Genomic DNA, 18,037 nt, shown 5'->3' with positions numbered 1-18,037 from the left:
GAAGTGTATTCCACTTTCCTAATACAACTAGCTTTCAGAGAGCTTATTTCTTGAGCTTATTTCTTGTTTCTATGCCATAAGCACAATGCTGAAAAAGTTTTGATTGCTCACATATCCATTTAAATCCCAGCATTTCAAATGGAATAACATATAATTCTAACTTTAAAAAAAATTCAAAACCAAACCCAATCCAAACCACAACAGTTAATTAAGCAAGTCCAATACTGAGCCTAAGTCACAGGCAAAACTAAATCTCCTTAGAAGTCTGTAAAGAGCATTTACTTGCAAATTTGCATGAGCAGTCACACGCCTCCAAAATTCTCTCTAGCACTATATTATTTCTAGCTCCACGATTTCAAACAAAGCAGGCACAAGCTCTTAAAATCTTTATTCTACATCCCTTCTCTTTTAAACCACACAAGTAGATGGCCACTTAACAGAAATCGTATGCATTCATGCATCTTTTTAGAAGTCCTTTTTAAGATAGAGGTGTAGAATGACATATAGAAGTTGCACTCATAACTCTGAACTAGCACTACAACAGAGGTTTTCACACTTTCAAAACCTATGTGTCTGTTCTTCTGTACAGTTTGTCAGCTATGACTTCTGCTCACTTTGTCAGAGAGATGAGACACAGAAATAGCAGCTGCTGCCCTGTATGTACTCTTAAAAGGAGTATTCCTGTCTACTGGGAAAAAGCAAACAAACACACACACACTCCCCAACATCACCCCAAAGCAAAAAAAAGTTACCAAATTTCACTTTTGGGAATTGAAGCAGTCATTAGGTGCAGTTATATTTTGCCATTATTAATTTCCATTTGATTTTTGGGTTTTGTTTATTTTCTTTTTAATATTTTTAATAAAATAGATTGTGGTTTTGAATTTGTGATTTTAAGTTAAGTCCACTCACGGGCTGATCATGCTTTTCCTTCCAATTTTTAGCCCAGATGGGATTTCTGTGGCTGAGTTACAAACCCCTGAATAGAAGGGTTCAAACACAGAACTGTGATGTGAGCTGTGATTGTTCAAATCTAATTACAAGCCTGCGCAGATCTCGGCAATACAGTGACATCACAGAGGAACAAGGCATGGGAAAGGGGCAACCGCAGTCACTGGACAGACTAGACCCCGAGAGGTTTGCATTCAGCTCTAGGACCCGCTTTGCCAATTAGCAACTCCCTCTCCTTCTCTTTTCCCTCCAGCTGGGAAGAGGATAAACGAAGACGTCACCTCACCTCTGTGAAGCAGCAAGCCCCAGCTAGCACGGTGGAAAGCTCAGCCCACTTGCACTGCTGGAACAGTACTTTGACCGATACAAAACCCTGGTGCAGGAGGAAGCTGTGGATCAACAACTACCCTCATGACACATTCTCTCCAGGAAGAGCATGCCTTGCCTCCTGGGTACCACTGAGAAAAGCTCAGCTGATTCTAGTATCTGACGAGAGCAAGACACTGCACAGCTGGGAAAGCCATCTTTACAGGAGGAAATGATTGGCCATGAACAATTGCAGACTGGCACCAACAGTCGTGCCTCCAGTATGAGCAGCAACACACGAGATGGTTGTCTTAGGAATTCAGAGCACAGGAATTTCAAAGATGAACATTCAAAATGCTTTTGGCAGGCAGGCAAAATGCAGCGGACATGGGCTGCATGGGTGGGGTAAACATTTCCCTGGGCTCCCCGAACGCCAAGGCAAACATCACCAAGCGACAGCTGATCGGCAGCAACAAAGGAAACTTGTCCTTTGGAAAAAGGCTTCAAAACCTTCCCCTCACCTCAGCTCAGCACTGCTAATGCAAGTACCAGGAGAAACAGGAAATTATTTTTTCAGTTGTACTACTACACTGTGGCACACCAGCCCCTACATATCTCCGTAACAAGAAGATAACATAAAGTTCGGTTTGTTGGTGATTTCTCAACCACAGATATTTCTCTAAATGCCAGGTTCTCCTGGTTTATACTGAACATGAAAGTAAGTGACCCACAGGGAATTGTTTCCAAAATAGTGTTTGTATTTGTATTACCTTCAAGGCTATCCAAGTAAGCTTAGGGAGAAACAGAAAAATACACAGTTAATGTTAGTTCTGCAAATAAAGAATGAAAAAAAATATAATAAAAAAGCCACCTTCTTTGAAAAAGAAGTGATTCCAGGATACAAGACAAAGCAGTTGTCAGGCAGTTTTTGAAAGGAATTAAGCTTCCCTATTACAGGAAGCATTACTCCAAAAGGACAACCACATGACAGGTTGAACGTGAATCATGATGCCGTCACCTAACACTAGAAAGGCTTCCCAAATAAATGTTTCTGAAGGCGGTCAAAGACCACAAGTGTCTTGCCTTTCACTTTACATAGACTGTCATCAGGCATAAGTGTAGCAGAAAAGTCTGCCTACTGAAAAGATGGACTAGCCCCATCTCCCTCCCCACCCCAAATCACCACTAACAAAACCAAACCAAACCAAACCAAACAAAAAGGAAAAATGAACAAGTATCTTCTTTTTCTGGGGTTGAGAACTCAGCCTAAAAGCAAAACATCTCCAGCTAGTCTAGAGAACAGTCTCAGCCCTGGAACAACTCGCATTAAGCTAAAACATGTGACTTCCATTAGTTTAAAAGCTTAGCAAGTGCAAAACAAGACAACGTACTTTCCATCTTTGCCTTTATCAAAGGCAAAACCAACTTCAATTTCACAATGAAATTTGGCAAGCAACTAGTCAGAGAATAGTTTCACCATGCTACAGCATGCATAAAGGCCAATATAGCATACATCGTTGTCCTCTATCTCATAGCAGAAATGTAGCTGTCATCACAAACCAAATCCTTTCAAGAATTGGCTCAAAAATTTAGATTAAGGACATGAATCTCCCTGCCTTTTCAATTTTGCCTGAGCAGGGTATTTCATTGCTGCATGCCAGAAAGCATACAAGAGGAACAGTGGTATAATTCCCTTTACAAAGGACATTACCCCATTCATGGCACTTATGCATGTCTCAAAATTTCACTTCCTTGATTACCTGTTTGTATTTTCTGTAGCAACGCTGAATAACAGCAGCAGCCACCTCTTGCTGTTCCCGAAGTGGACGACCCTATGAGGAGAAGAAAAGAAGCACCAGTCACACAGTGCACCAAAACCCAGGACAGATGATGTTTCAGTGGCTCACAGCTGCTTTCAGGGCAACTATTTATAAAACCTCTCCTATCAGTGCTACCTGATCTAATTCAGGTCTAGCCATTTCCTGGAGACATCTCTACTTCCAATTCACATAAGGGACAAACCTTAAAAACTGATCTTTACACGAAGCAGGCAACTAACCGGAACCTCTGAGGCATACCTTGCTGTATGTTTTATGAATGCTGTTCTGGCACAGAAAGCAGCTATGGCATGGCATGCTTCTCCAGTACGGCAGTTACTGGGTAAGTATCAAAAAAGCAAACGCTAAAAGCATTGGAATAGTTATGACAGAGACCGTGGTTCTGTCTTCGGAGTGGGAATTACACACATTTTTTCTGTAACTAATTATACTCTCTCACACCTAAAAAAGAAGACATTGGACGTTTTGGCCACATACCTTATATTTCCTGAACACTGTCTGGACGAGTTTGGCAGCTTCATAGAGTTCTCTCTGCTCATGGTCAGACAGAGTTAACTGTGCAAACTCATTTTCTACCTTCTCACTGGTGGATGCACTCAGAAATTCAGACCAATCTGCTGCCGAGGGAAGGCTGGGTTTCTCAAAAGCTATTTCACTGATTGGTGAGCCTGCAGGGCTCAAGCTGGTGTTCGAAGAAGGGGTCAGGGGTTCACTATACAGACTTCTGAAATACCAATAACAGTAGGAATTATTGGCTAACGAAGCACCTGGGCTGCTATCAAACATAAGGGCTACAACACTTCTGAGTTCATGCTCCTCCCCCCTCTCTCCATGCAATATTCCACATTTCTGAGCCTGTCTGTACTGCACTGCACAGACTTGGCACTCTAAGAAAAGTCACAAGTCAGACCTTGTGGCCACTTTCCCCTTCTGCCTCCTGCTGCAAGCACTTCCATTCTTGCATGATTTTGCAGCTGTGCTGGCAATGATACATTTCACCACGAGAGCATGGCTGGGCTTGGAATACCAGCATTGAGTCCCACTGAGAAACAGCATATTCGAGCTAAAGAATCAGGGCATGCTGCCTGGCATTCAGATCACTCAAAGAAACCAGTGCAACTTCACAGCTCCTACTGACCTTATCTGTGCAGCACTTGGCAGATGATCGACATCGGCAAGGTAACTGGCCAGCCAGCTCATTGTGGTGCTCATGGCAGCACTGTCTGTTCTCTCCACCAGTGGCGACTCCATTGGCACAAAATTCTCCCGCTTGATCCTGTCAGGCGTAGCTTCAATAATGTGCTCTGCAAGCGTCATCATGTTCACCTGGGAAGGGAGAGAGAAGAGTGAACTTTTACTGCCTGGCAGCTGGAGCCTTGTGCTTGCATGTTACAGCCCAGCTTTTCCACCCAATTTTCCCCAGACTCACAGTAGCTGGAGTCTACTGTTTGTCTCGGCATCGGAAAGAAAGTCATTAACTAGAGCTCATTTGCTCTTCTGACAAAATACTGCAGGATTTCTTATTTCCCAGACATCTTTTTCATTGAGTGTACAGGGAGCTTAAGAGATCTGGTAAAAAGTTTAGAATGGCCTAAGTTGGAAAGGACCGTAGAGATCATCTAATCCAACCTCTCTGTCACGGGTAATTTATGTCACTGGACCTTCGCTGTATGCTACTGACAGCTGCCACTGCTGCCTTGCTTGTAAGGGAAAAGCAATTTTGCCCCTCCTTCACAGAGATGTGCAGTAGAGCATGACAGGACAATAAAGACCTGTCAAAAGAAGTTAATCCTGGGACCACAGCTTTGCTGAGAATCCTTCTGAATCACATTTCCCCACCCAAAGTTCACAGGAGTTTTTAATACAGAGAGCAGAAAACACTGGAACAGGCTGTCCAGAGAGCTTGTGGAGTCTCTGCCTCTGGAGACTTTCAAAACTCGCCTGGATGCGTCTGTGTCATCTACACACGGGGTGATCATGCTCTGGCAGGGGGGCTGGACTAGATGATCCCTTCCAACCCCTACCACTCTGTGACTTTGTTGCAGTTTTATTTCCTCTATTCCATACCTGGCGGAATATTTTTCTTCCCCAAACCCACTGTCTCTCCCCTTGTTCAATCTTCTTGCCATTTTAAAGTGCAGAGCAACACGGCACCGCCTCTCGCAAGTCACCTTGTCTTTACAAAAGACTGCTTCCCAGTTCCTGAAGGACTATGGGGCCACTTTAGTCTCATCTACCAAAGTGACCAGGAGGTTCTGCTTATTCCTTTTTCCTTGCAAAATCGCAACCAATTGTGTGCATTCTGTATAACATTGATGCGTATGTCAGTGCACGACCCTAAATGCTAACAATTAGCCTCTGCATCTGGGTTGAAAGGATACCCTTTGAAACGAGAGGAAAGGATACATCGGCTGTATGACCACCTCCCTCCACAAAGCACAATTCAGAGTCTCTAAAGGCCTCCGCAGAAGTTTCTCACAGTTCAGCTCCTCTGTGCAGCATGTTCTCCAAGACTGCTGATCTCGGTGCTGTGGGTATGTTTACCTGCAAGTCATCCATGTGGTGTAAGCAGTCCTCATCCCCTGCGTTGTCCCTATAGGACAAGAGCTCTGCATCCACCATCTCCCTGTCAGCCATCATCAGCACATTCATCTGCTCTCGCTGGCGTAGCCGATGGGCTACAGTGTCCTTCCCCAGCGCAGCCCCCTTCTGGGTCCCCGCCACCTGCACTGCAGACACACCAATATAAATGTCTTTCGGGTTCCATTTGATGCCTGCTTGGCTGCCAGAGGCCCGGTACCCAGTAACTTCTGGGATGTGCTGGGAGAGCTCCCGGCCATAGTCCCTTATCCCTTCACTGGGGCTGATTGTCTCAGTGGCCGACTGCTTGGAGCTGGAGCTCTGCTTTCTGATGCTCGGCTGTTCCAGGCTCAGTGCAGTGGAAAGTAGCTTCTCTTGTCGGGCTTGAAAATATTCAGGGCTCAGCTTATGTTTTTTGGGTGCAGGGTAATCTTTCTGACTCTCACTACTGTAGTAACTGGAAGGTTCTGATCTTGGTCGTCTCAGCTCTGGAAACAAACAGATCAATGGTCAAAATGAAACATACAACCCATGATCCATATAGGAACTACAACAGCTTCTGCCACAGAGCTGCCGGTTCAAGTTTGTGCCATGCTCTAGGACATCAAACAGTAGGTGCAAAGGGAGTAACTATCATCCAGAGAGGCTACTACCTCAATCATTCTTAAGACACACACGTCTTTCCAAAGCAGTCATTCACTTCTCTTCTTACGCAAGTGCATGGAGCACATGACAAATTCCCCACAAGAAAGGAGTTAAGCATGGACAGCAGGGCTACAGGAGGCATCTGCCTCCCAGGTGAGCTCCTTGCCCCAGGTTTCCACATGTCAAACGTCAGCAGAACACCCCTCAGGGTTGTTTACCTGTGTTTGTACTGGAAATCACAGTGACTCCCTTCTGAGGCTCCTGAGAGGCAACAAGTTCACTGTGCCACTGGGACACCCAGCTGTCTGTGTTGGAGTCTGTGCTCGAGGGGCACTGAATCCTGGGGCTTTGCCCAAGCTGAGCTTGTTCATCTCGCTGCAGCTGCTCCAAGCACTCTGCCAACTTCACGTGGCCCCGAGACCGAGCAATGGCCAGAGGCAGTCTCCCAAGGGAGTCAGGAATAGAGATGGCTCGGCGGTCCCACTTGTACAGCACAACGGCTGCATCCATGTGGCCCAGAGCACATGCCCACATCTGAAAAAGACAAGACGGTTAACTCTGCTGTTGTAAACTGACACTTCTGGTTCCAGTTGCTTTGAATTTTTGCTTGTCTTTGTTCTCAGCCACAATTTCATTATTCCAATGACCAAGACATTGTAATGACTTTACCACCTCTACAGTCAATCAGTCAAAGGGAACAACCTGAAAGAAGGTATGTAGAGTCCTTTCCCCAGCATGACAGTGGAGACTAGATTTTGGGCAAAACATACCAGAACCACCCGTCTGTCCCCTTTTCTCACGTCCTCACATTTCTCAGTGACAGCATTTTTGCTTTGTGGTCTCTTGCAACAAAACGCTGTTAGCGCTGTGTTTTACTATTTACACAGCAAGGACACAGAAGAAACACCTACTCTTCAGAGTGTGAAACACATGAGGAAAACATTGCATCATGCAGAACTCCAGAGGGTCCTCAGGCTCGTTCAGAAGTTTCAGTCCCTGCTCTTACCAGAGGAGTGCAAGAGAAATGATCCACATTCAAAGGGTCAACTTCCAGCTCCAGATCGATGCTGTCTGCATGTTTGGTGCTGCAGAAGAAATAGAACAAATGATGCTCTGTAGCCATGTCAGGGTCATTGACTAAATGAACAGCTTTACCCAATGCACTATACCACAAAGAAGTGGCCTCACATATGCCCGTAACAGACATATTTACTAGAGATGGTGGCCCCACCAGAGACTTTAAGAGCATATGACATCCAGTGATTGGACTCGCTCTCTCAGGGGACAAGTCCATCAGATCTGGGGACAGGAACAAGATCAGGGACTTGGCTGTTTGTAAGGGACAACCAGAAATCTGGTCCAAGCAGAGCTTACATATGCTTGTGCCATGCCTCTACTGACATCAAAGAGTCCAACGGGCTGTATCTTACCGCCATTTGATGAGGGTCTGGATCAGTGTAGCATAGCCCTGGGCAGCAGCTAGGTGGAGCAGTGTCATTCCTCGGAAAGTCTTTGAATGGATCAAGTGTTTGGACTTTGCCCAGCAAGCACGACTCATCATCTTCTCGCACACCACCACCACGCGGCTCTCAAAGCAGCTGCCCAGTGTCCCAGTCCCAGAAACGCACTGAAACACCACACACATCCCAGTTTAACCACCGAGGGGAGCTGCAACCTGCCCTGAGCAGGCAGCCTTCCACTTGTAGAATTAGTGAGACAGTGGCAAATTCGAGTGAAAGCCAACTGCTGTTCATCACACCCACAAATCAGACACGTTGTTTAGGAAAAACTGCAATCCTTTCCACCCTCCCTCCCTCCCCCAAAACAAACTCTGGTAAGAAAGCGTAAAGCTGCCATATCTGGGCACAGCAGGGTTCATACCTGCACCTGCGTTCCTCCGTTCCCACTCCCATTGCTCCCGCCTCCAGCTCCTTGTTTATGCTGCTGGGAACCTGTCATTTCAGCCATTCTCCTTTCCATCTGTTCGAGTCGCTCCAATATCGACATCCTGAACTGGTTATCTAGGTTGGAGAAAATGGAAAGAAAGCTCAGCTTTTGGCAGCCTACTGCAGGAAGCCACGAACAGCCATCCTGGAAGTCACAGGAGATTTGCTCTGCTTGGCAATGCACAGGGACACTTGCCCTGCAGCATCCCAGCTCTTCATGTTCCCGCAGCAGCCCTCTGACTACATTTCCAGAGAACTGCCTTAAAGATAACAGACAGGAGTACTAAAAACACGGAATATGGATTTCTTCCCTCTTGATTCTAGCTGTATCCACAAAACAGAGGACTGGGTTAATGCAACTTCTTTGAAAACACAAGTAAACCCTAAGCAAATATAACCATTCAGACAGCATTTCAGTAGGATCATATCTACCAAAATACTCTCCATAATCTGATAATACTGAAAATCCTGTAGCACCATTCTGAAAAGCAATACAATTCTTGAGCTCTATGGTCTCTGCAAAAGTCTAATGGCTGTATTAGTTATCTTCTCCTCCCGGCATTGTAACTTAATGCTATGATACAGCTACTAATGCTTGAATAGTGCAGGGAGATTTAGATAGGTTAACAGAATGCTGCTAAACCCGACGCTGTGGAGATCAACTCAAGCCATCTTCTTGTGCTTAGGGCCAGTCAGTGCAGCTCAAGCTGCTGCAAACACAGAGGGTTTCTTCTCTCTTGTGGCTCCTAAGGGAGAAGCTTCATGAAGCTCACTAGAAGCTGGGCAGGATAATTTTGTGGATAGGGAACATTCAATGAATCTTGCTATCATGCTAACAGTGTAATAAACTGTGGGGAAAAGACAATCACCATCCTGTTTGGTTTCATGCATCCATGGAGATGATGTGGTGATGCTGTGAAGTGGTAACTTCCAAACAAAGCCCACCGGTAGTAATAGAATGTGTGGGTCAAAATGAACAAGCTCTAACCAGTTTTTAAAAGAGAAAGTCTTCTCTGAGCGAGACAGTTATGGGCAGAGTCCTCCCTGGACAGTTGCAAGAGTACTTGTACACTCTGCAAGGCACAGCCCTCAGTAGAGGGTATTAGAGATCTCTCTACCGCACTTGAGATCATATTGCAGAACACCGCTAAGAGCTCAGGTCCACTGGCTAAAGACATCTCCTTCTCCCCACAACACGCTGTGACTTGAGGGGAGACAAGAGCTCCACTGCCTTCTGGCCAGCTCCAGCGGGTTGTAATGCAGCATCCCACCCTGGCTGCTCAGGAGCCAGGGACGAAGGAGTGCAGCCAGCATCCCCACCTAACCTCGTGGTAATCAAACTTAAGTTTTAAGGAACTAATTCCTTAATGAATAGCTAATTGCCATTTTAATTAAATTACTCTATTAATTTATATTAGGATAAGGAATATAGAACTCTACTCATGCTAAGAAGTCATGTGTAGGCCTTGGCTGAAGCTAGAGCTGGTGAAAAGTTGCAAAACTGGCAGGGAATGTTTTGTACTTATAAAAGGTCTCACCGCACCTGTGGTTTGGTTTTACCACACCTGTGCTTTGGTCTCACCACACCTGTGCTTTAATAACAACACCAGCATATTTCACTTAGACAGATCAATAGGTTGCATTTCATGCAGGCATGCCTCCCTACCTCCCTACTCCTGCATTTTTGTTTTGTGGTTAAACGTGGTTTCACCCCAATTGCCAGCAACTGTATGGAAATAAGATGCATGAATATTAATCAGGGTTGAACCAATCATTATAAAGGTTAAAATTAATAGCGGACACCGTATGCATGTTTATGTTAAAATATTTTAACTTTGTAAAAGAGTGTATAAATAGATTGAATTTTTGTGAGGTATTCGAAGCATTGGATGATTTCCAAGCTTCCCAGTGCTGCAATAAAGAAGCGCCAGCTTATCTACGTGTAGATAAGTTCTGTCATTTTTGCGACCTTCCCTTTGAAAATCGCAACAACCTCATTTCAGAGGCGACCTCACCACGGTCTTTTCTCGCCTAGTCCAAAACACTGTGACTTATTATTAATAATTCAGATGTCATGTTAATTGCAAAACCTCCGGGAAAGCGACTTGACAGTCCCAAGAGGCAATACTGCCAGCACAGCTGTGGTCTCAGGGCCCTGTCTGAACAGCGGTCAGCAAAAGCAGCAACACAAGCCATGTCTTCCCAGCGAGCCTTTGTTCGGGAGTGCTGCAGTGTGCTGCAGTGCAGTCCACGCGCTCCCCATTGCCATGCAGAGCACGTATACGCCGCAGAGACGGAGGGAGACCTGGCCCCGCTGAGCCACCCCCCACCGCAGGCCTGTGCCAAACAGCCCCGACAACCTGGGCACCTGGAAAAGGGGCCACATATGCCACGGCTCTGCTGTGCCCGTGTAATGCCACTCTCACATTAGCTGGGCGGCAAGCACTTGCGTTTGCTTAGAGCTGTGAGCAGCAATGCACACCAGGTATCAAACTGAGAATTTAACCTTGTATACGCAAAAGTAGCATCTTTTTTAAAGAATAGCTTTTTTTTTTATAGAACAAGAAGCCCAGGACTGCAACATAACTGGGGATTTGCTCCTACTCATTTAGATGTCAAAAAAGAGTAATTTTCTGTACAGCCAGAAACAGCAGGAGAAAATTATTCCAGTGAGATGCAGAAGTGCACTGTGCAGGCTACCTTGCCTCCCCCTCTCCTTTTCTTTCAGGTTTCTTTTTGTTTTGTTTAAGGGTTGAGGCCACTGTGGTATGGAAATGGAGGGGTTCACGTCTGTATCCATCTTCCAGGCTTTTCTCCCCTCCAAGCTCCAAGGGGTGATGCCTTCACCTTTCCTGACACTGAGCACTTTCTGGCACTTTTCAAGAGAGGACTGAAGTGACTTAAAGGGATGCCTGTCACCACCACTGTCCCCAGATGGGAACATTAAAACAAAGAAAGTAGAGAACTTTTCTTAGTAAACGGAATTTGAAATAGCATCTGGTGCTCCCACGTATTCCTATTCAGACACCTTGACAGTGTTCCTGGAAGTATTTAGGGCAGGACTACGTGATTTGAAGTAGCAGGAGGTAATTGTTTGAAGGAAAGATATAAACTCATCGCAGTCTTAAACTTGTAACCTTCAGCATCTTACCAAGACAAAACAGTTTTTCACAGATGGTTGTAAATCACTACTCAATCTACAGGCAGGTTAGAAATATGCTTCTATTAGTAAAACTGGAAGTGGAGACAAACATTCTGTGGCACCAGCATGAAGCGAAGGGAGCCCTCTCCACATCTCACAGGGAGCGGGGGCATTTACTCAGCAACAGAGCATGCCCCAGCTTAGAAAACTCCTGGCAGGAAATAAGGTAAATGGGGTAGTAAGTATCTCTACGCTGCCCATTTCCCAGGCAATTAAACTTGCTACCTAAGCAGCTAGAACAAAGCCACAACTGATGGCAATTTCAAAATTATTTATGTATAGTGTTTCCATAATAAATTCCATGGTATCAAGTACACCAAGCATCCCCTTCAAAGGCAACTGGTCACCTGAAGCATGTACACTGCATCAGTCTACTAAAAAAAAAGAAGAAGAAAAAAAAAAAAGGTGAGGGGAAAGAAAGCAAGCAAGAACAGGAAAGTGAAAACAGCAACTAGCTGTGCTGGAAGAGCTGACATCACCCCTGGACCCAGCTATGACATGACAGGTTCCTCTTCTTCCACACCGAGGCCTGGATGCACGCCAGACTAATGGCATTTGGACCACAGTCAGCACCGTTCACACACTGCTGACAAGCTCACAGATGTCTTGCCCAGGCTACGGCGAGAACGTCGCTGTGGAAGATCCTTGGGTCAGACCCCTAAATAGCGTATTTCCCTCCTTCCCTGCTTGGAGCAGCACCAGAGAACCTGCTTGCCTTCACTTAGGCTCCCTGAAGTAAACCACCAAATACAAACATCAATTCCTACACCACTCTTCTCTTGGTGCGCTCTTGCAGCATCTCTCATGATCGTTCCAAAAATCAACTGTCCACGGGCAGGTGAACTTTCAAACTATTTTGCCAGGCTGGACTAGTCCTATCCCATTAAAATTAAGTTATAAAGAATGAAGATGATCTTGCACCTTGAAAACTTAGATTTGCAGGGGCCTATTTAAAGCGTAAGTCTTCAAGTGACCTCTTAGGAATCAATATTCTGTTAAGTCCCAAGTTTGCCAGTTTGTATCAAAACATCATTATTTCTGTATTCTCAGTAGTAGGACAACAGCATCTTGTTACTTTTGCCACAAGAACTGGCATGAAAACATCTTCTTTCCTTCATTCAGTCCTGGGTTCAACAGCGTCAAAATCAAATGAGCTTTACATACCACGAGTCATATGCAATTTATCTTTAAAACTGATGTATTTGTATTCACATTAGCAGCCTATACAGAAGGATGGCTGCTAGAGCTGTGTAAAACTTAGAGGAACCGGAGAGAAAGAAAACATCTCACATTTTGGGAAGCAAAATGTGTGTCTGCGTGTGCGCGCACATGCATGTTATGTACCAAATATACACTCCATCACAAAAGAAAAATGTTTTCTGGTAAAGAAAACATAATGAAACCTGGCCCACTCCTGCTGATGCTCTAATGCACTTTCCTGTGAAAAGCCTAATCGCCAAAAAAGCCCTATTAGCAAAGCCCAAGCACCACAAACAGGCTAAAAATGAAGTGGAAATGAAAAAAAACCAAACTGAAGCTGTCAGACATTATGCAATTTACCTTGCAATAATTAAGAGAGAGGCTGTGAGAACCACAGGGTGGAACGTTATAGGTTTTGCTCTGAGAAGATCAAGACTTTTTACTCCTTATTATTTCTAATTTTATAAGTCACACTCTTTTCTGTCTTGCTCACTTCAGGGGTCTGTGTAGAGTCACCTGCTTAGCAGGCAATGATGATACAGGAACAGAGTTTTCACATTTTTGTATTTTACATTCAACAGAGTATCTCATGACATACACTCATCTGTCAGCGCACCGAAGGCAAGAGCTCAAGAACACATAAATCAAGTTGTCAAAATAAGCTTTTCTCCTGCTACATTATACAGGAAATCTAAATTGCTTCTGCCCAGCACAAGATGTCTTGCACTGGGAGCATCCTAGCTTTTTCAAAAGGCAGCAGAGATGCACATGCATACAAACACATCCACATATCTGCTTTTGATGGTCAAATTTCAGATTTTTTTTGTGAGTCCAAAACTGCACTTGCAAGTTTTCCCATTTCTTGAGTTTTTTTCCATTACATGTAAACCTGAAGAAAGTCACAAAATTCTTTAAGAAACCACAAAGAAGGTTTCTGAAGCTGTTCTTCAAGACTGCCTCCAGCAACGGTGATGAAAATGACTGCATTTCTGTATATCCAAGACACCTCATAAATTCACAGAAAACATTCTAAACACTGTATCTTTTCTGGAAATTACCCTTCTTAATATTTAACAACAAAAACGTAACATCAAAATTACCTCTCACCGTTATTCCTTAGCATAACTGGGAGAGGTGGTGGCTTTAGACCCTCGGGGCCCATTTTGTGAACAGAGAGAGCCCCAGCAAGGCGCGACAGGTGGGTCTAACTGAGCTTTTACACCAGCAGCTGCTTGCCCCTGATGGGAGCTCAGAAGCTTTCAGGATCTGATGAAGTTACACGCATCCACTCACTCATGCTTCATCCCCCGTGCCCTGCATCTTCTGTGAAACCCTGCAAGCCCCAGGTGCACTGTGTGTCACGTGTTAACTGAGGGACCTGTTCCATCACCCTTAAAGCCACTTTCAGTGCTGCTGTCCTCAGCCCTTCATAGGGGAAGAAGAAGCTACCCCGCAGATTCAAAATCAAGCTTAGGAAACGTGGCAAAACTATTCATGGTGGTATTTACTTGCAGAGTCTGGTCCCCCGGAAAGAAACAGTTTGTTGCAGTGTCACATCAGGGCTCGGCTGCTCCACAGTGCCAGCAGCCCGAGGGGAGCTGTCTGTCCCAGCAGGGAAGAGCTGGAAAGGGCTAGAAGGAGCTGCCTGGTCAGATTTTGACCCATACTACAAAATTGGTTTAAATCTCATTTCCCTAAAACATGAACCATCGTTCACATGCAGAACAAGCTTCTTTGTAATTTCTACTCAGAGGTAGCCTACTACTGATTACAGTAACAATATAAAGTTTTGTACATAACATTTCTAGAGATGCAAAACTATTCTGTTACAAGTCTTCTAAGGATGCGTTGTTATGTGTATCAGTTAGCATTTTACAGACCTACTGTGTGTACACTTGCAGGGTTACTCCCAGTACATGGTCCTTCACCTGACACTGCAGAACCACCTGCCTTCTGAAGCCTGGTAACTGCTTTTGACAGCTCCTGACTGTGTGCACTCTATGTTAAAAGGCCAGTGAGAACACAGCACGTGGAAATGTTCTACAAGTTCTTTCCACGTAAGAAGGCAACACGATTACTACCAGAAACATCTGTGATTACACACCGCATGGGAAAGACACCTTACGACTCCTTCATCCTGCCGTATCATCCTGCCAGCAGGAGACAAGACACTCAGGACTTCAGTACGAGTGGAGTCTGCACCCTAAATGGTATAGAAAAATCAAATCTAGGGGAAACGCTTCTGCTGCAGAGCTTAGTTACAAGTGCAATGCTTCACCGGCCCCCCTGCGGTAGCCCACTCCTCCGCATGATCCTCCCCATCTTCTAACCCGAAGACCTCTTCCAAAGACAGCGTATTATTTCTTTCTGAACTATGCAGGCAGTGTTCCTGATGGGTGGGCATGAGCCCAAACCACTGCCCACTGCTCACACTTTATTACAAAATGTCGTAAATCCACATGTCAGCAGACATTGAGTCTCAGATCTTCCGCTTTGTGCGGTACCTGAAACATGCCTGTGGGTCCACGTATGGCACTAAGAGAGTATCTACATACAGCAGCAAGTGACAAGATCTCCTTTGCCTGACAAGCCAAGTTTAAGAAATCAGCAGAGAGATCCTTTTCTACTCTCTGGCACACTGCTTTACTGGATGAGTAAAGATCCAAAAGCATCTCCTACTTCCTCCTTTTGCCAAGCAAGCTTCAACCAGCAAGAAAGTCTAACACTCATGACGTGGCAGTGCAGCCAGAACTATTACACACAAAACACCGCTTTGCACCGATGAAAAATAAATCAGCAGTTCTTTGCAGTAAGCAACATCTATACCACTTGCTCTTTTTTACGCTCTCACCTGGAAGTCTGGGGTTTTTTGCCACGCTGCACAACTAAAACGACACACCATGTTTGACTGGAAGGACTAACGGGTGAGGATGCATGATCTCCTGAACATTCCACCAAGGAAATAATCTCCCCACGGACTTCTAGCCACTGAACTGATGGTGCTGTATGAGATCTGCATCTGCACGTGGTCCCAAGTACCGTGCTTGAATACTCAGGACGTAAGAAGCCTGAGGGCACTGGCTTCTCAGCATGTGCAGTTTCCTTAAAGGCAGCTTCTGTGTTATAACATTCACTGCTACGAACAAACACAGACTGAATTTACTAAGTGCAAGAGCTGAACACTGCAAGAAAAACATGCAACGCAAAGACATTTTTCTGTTTTGCAGAGCAAGTCAGACACACCACATTCTTTCATCCAAACCAAGCTGTGGGTGGGGATGGAAGAGTCTGAGGACACATCCTTCTCTGAGTGCCAGTGTTCTGTTTCTATTTTACAAATCATTTGTCACCTACTCAGTTCTTCGATACTGTAAAAATCATGAACACCTTTCATGTTGCAGTACAAATTTCATCTGGGTTAGTAGTTATTTCTACGGTATCATCATTGCAGGAGCAAATATTTCTGAAATGAAACCACGGTAGCATCCTCAGTGCATCTTACAAAAAGCTCCATTTACCAGTAAGCTATTACAGCTCATGGTCTCTGCCAGCAAATGAAAGCACTTAAAATTTTTATTTAATGTTCTAAGACAAATGCATATCTGTGCTAGTGAGGTAGGCTACTTCCAGGCTCTTTGATCAGTGAGAAATGCCACAACTATTGAGGCACAAGACAAGGAAACCTGTATTTACACTCTGAGCCTAAGCCACAGCTGAAGAACATCTGTGCTTTCACAGAAAAGACAAACGCTACTGGGCATGGGCAGGAATAATGAAGTAATCCAGACCTACACATGCAGGTATTGTCATCGATTTTAAGCCAGGTCAGGACTTCTTACTGGCAATACTTTTTCCATGGTTCTTCCAGTGCTGTAGGACTTTAGGCCATTACTGCCATGCCATCTGCGACCACTCTGTTCCTCTCACTCATCCCCAGAAAGTAGTACTCCCACAAAAGAAGGTAATTCTTCCTACTTTTTTTTAATCACGACACTCATTACTAGAGCAGAAGGCAGGTGGCTTGGTCTGACTTTTTCCCCAAGTGACAGTCTCTATATCAACACCGATAAAGCACTTGCCTTTTTTCTTTTTCCAGGCTTCTCTTCCCCAGAGCTTAAGGATGACGAGATTTTCACACTCTCCAGGAACAGCTACTTCAGCAAAGCAGGGGAGGTTTTAGAGGTGTCATGTGGACAGGACAGATTTCATAGGTAGCACAGACCGCTAAAATACGGCTTCTTGTGCTGTTTAGAAATCGGTATACAAACATTTGGCTGCCTAAGGTGACTCTGCATCTCGGGTCAAAAACTGGCTATGTTTTCCCACAGGTGCCAACACTATGAAAATGCTGTGCTTCTGGATGTATGCAAAGAGCAACAGTCTAGGAAGAGAGGCTGTGCTGCTGCTCACCTGTGCCACCCACTGCTCACAGCAACCCCCTCCCTTTAGGGTTGGTTACAGGCTAAAGAAGCTATAAACTGAAGAAAAAAATATCCTATGCTGTATCGGTGCTACAGGACCTTAAGCACTGTAAAAATCCTGACCTAAGCTTTCTCTGATAAAAATTGCAAACTCAAGAAGCAAAACATACACCCAGAAATCACTAGACTGATGAGCAGAATAATATAATACAGCCTCTATTTTCTGCAAAATTAAACAGGAACTTCTGCAAGCTACAAAACTGTGAAATGCTGGAGAAGGTGAGCTAAAGAGACCAAGAGCTCCTTCAGCGGAAGCTTTCAGAAAGTCAGGTATCAGTCATGTTTACTCCATCTCTAAACTGGGAGTGGCCTACATGATCTTTGGAATTCCCCTGCCCAGTCCTACTCTTTTTGATGAAGTGCCCTGCAAAATACGTTTTGCAAAAACCTGGCACGTAGCAGGCGTGTACTTCAAGCATCTCCAAACCCCTCAGCGAAGGTTTGGGCCACTGACCTCATCCTACATCGCACCAATTCAGAACACAAGACCGTGCACTAGAGGTGTCGGGATGCAATCCGTCCTTCTCTGTGCGCGATGCTACAACACAGGCGCTGTCACAACTCCGAACCCGCACGGTAACATCGCCCTGGACGGGCTGGGGACCGACCAGCAAGGGAGGACGAGTAGCTGGAAACACGACCACATCCCACAGCTGGGGAGACGACGGGGAGAAGGGGGAGGAACTGCGACCTTAAGGCGCGCATTCACGTTGTAAACACAGCAGAGTGACGAAAACCACAGAAGCATGCGGATTTAAACCCAAACAAACAGTGCGTGGCACACTATCCTCGCATACTTACTAGAAACAGTACTTTGGCACATCTGCACGTCCACCTGCAAAGGGTGGGGGCCCGGACCCCTCTGCAGTACCTCTACTTGCTCCCAGG

At 45.2% G+C, this 18,037-nt stretch overlaps 1 protein-coding gene across 1 annotated transcript in view; it reads right to left on the bottom strand.

Moving 5' to 3' along the window:
- The window catches only part of CAMTA1 (calmodulin binding transcription activator 1), a gene marked incomplete at its 5' end in the record, with an annotated part of 24,850 nt that extends 16,509 nt beyond the window's left edge, over positions 1-8,341 (bottom strand). The window contains 9 exons of the mRNA XM_009867083.1: positions 2,028-2,048; positions 3,018-3,089; positions 3,573-3,819; positions 4,234-4,421; positions 5,640-6,163; positions 6,539-6,854; positions 7,327-7,405; positions 7,751-7,947; positions 8,202-8,341. Of these exons, the coding sequence (XP_009865385.1) occupies positions 2,028-2,048; positions 3,018-3,089; positions 3,573-3,819; positions 4,234-4,421; positions 5,640-6,163; positions 6,539-6,854; positions 7,327-7,405; positions 7,751-7,947; positions 8,202-8,341 (1,784 nt within the window). The remainder of the gene's footprint in view (positions 1-2,027; positions 2,049-3,017; positions 3,090-3,572; positions 3,820-4,233; positions 4,422-5,639; positions 6,164-6,538; positions 6,855-7,326; positions 7,406-7,750; positions 7,948-8,201) is intronic.
- Between the last annotated feature and the right edge of the window lie 9,696 nt (positions 8,342-18,037).

Source organism: Apaloderma vittatum, unplaced genomic scaffold (genome assembly GCF_000703405.1).
Source record: "Apaloderma vittatum isolate BGI_N311 unplaced genomic scaffold, ASM70340v1 scaffold12143, whole genome shotgun sequence".
NCBI lineage: Eukaryota > Metazoa > Chordata > Aves > Trogoniformes > Trogonidae > Apaloderma > Apaloderma vittatum.
The sequence above is the reverse complement of the archived record's forward strand: the minus strand, read 5'-3'. Positions and strand labels throughout refer to the sequence as shown.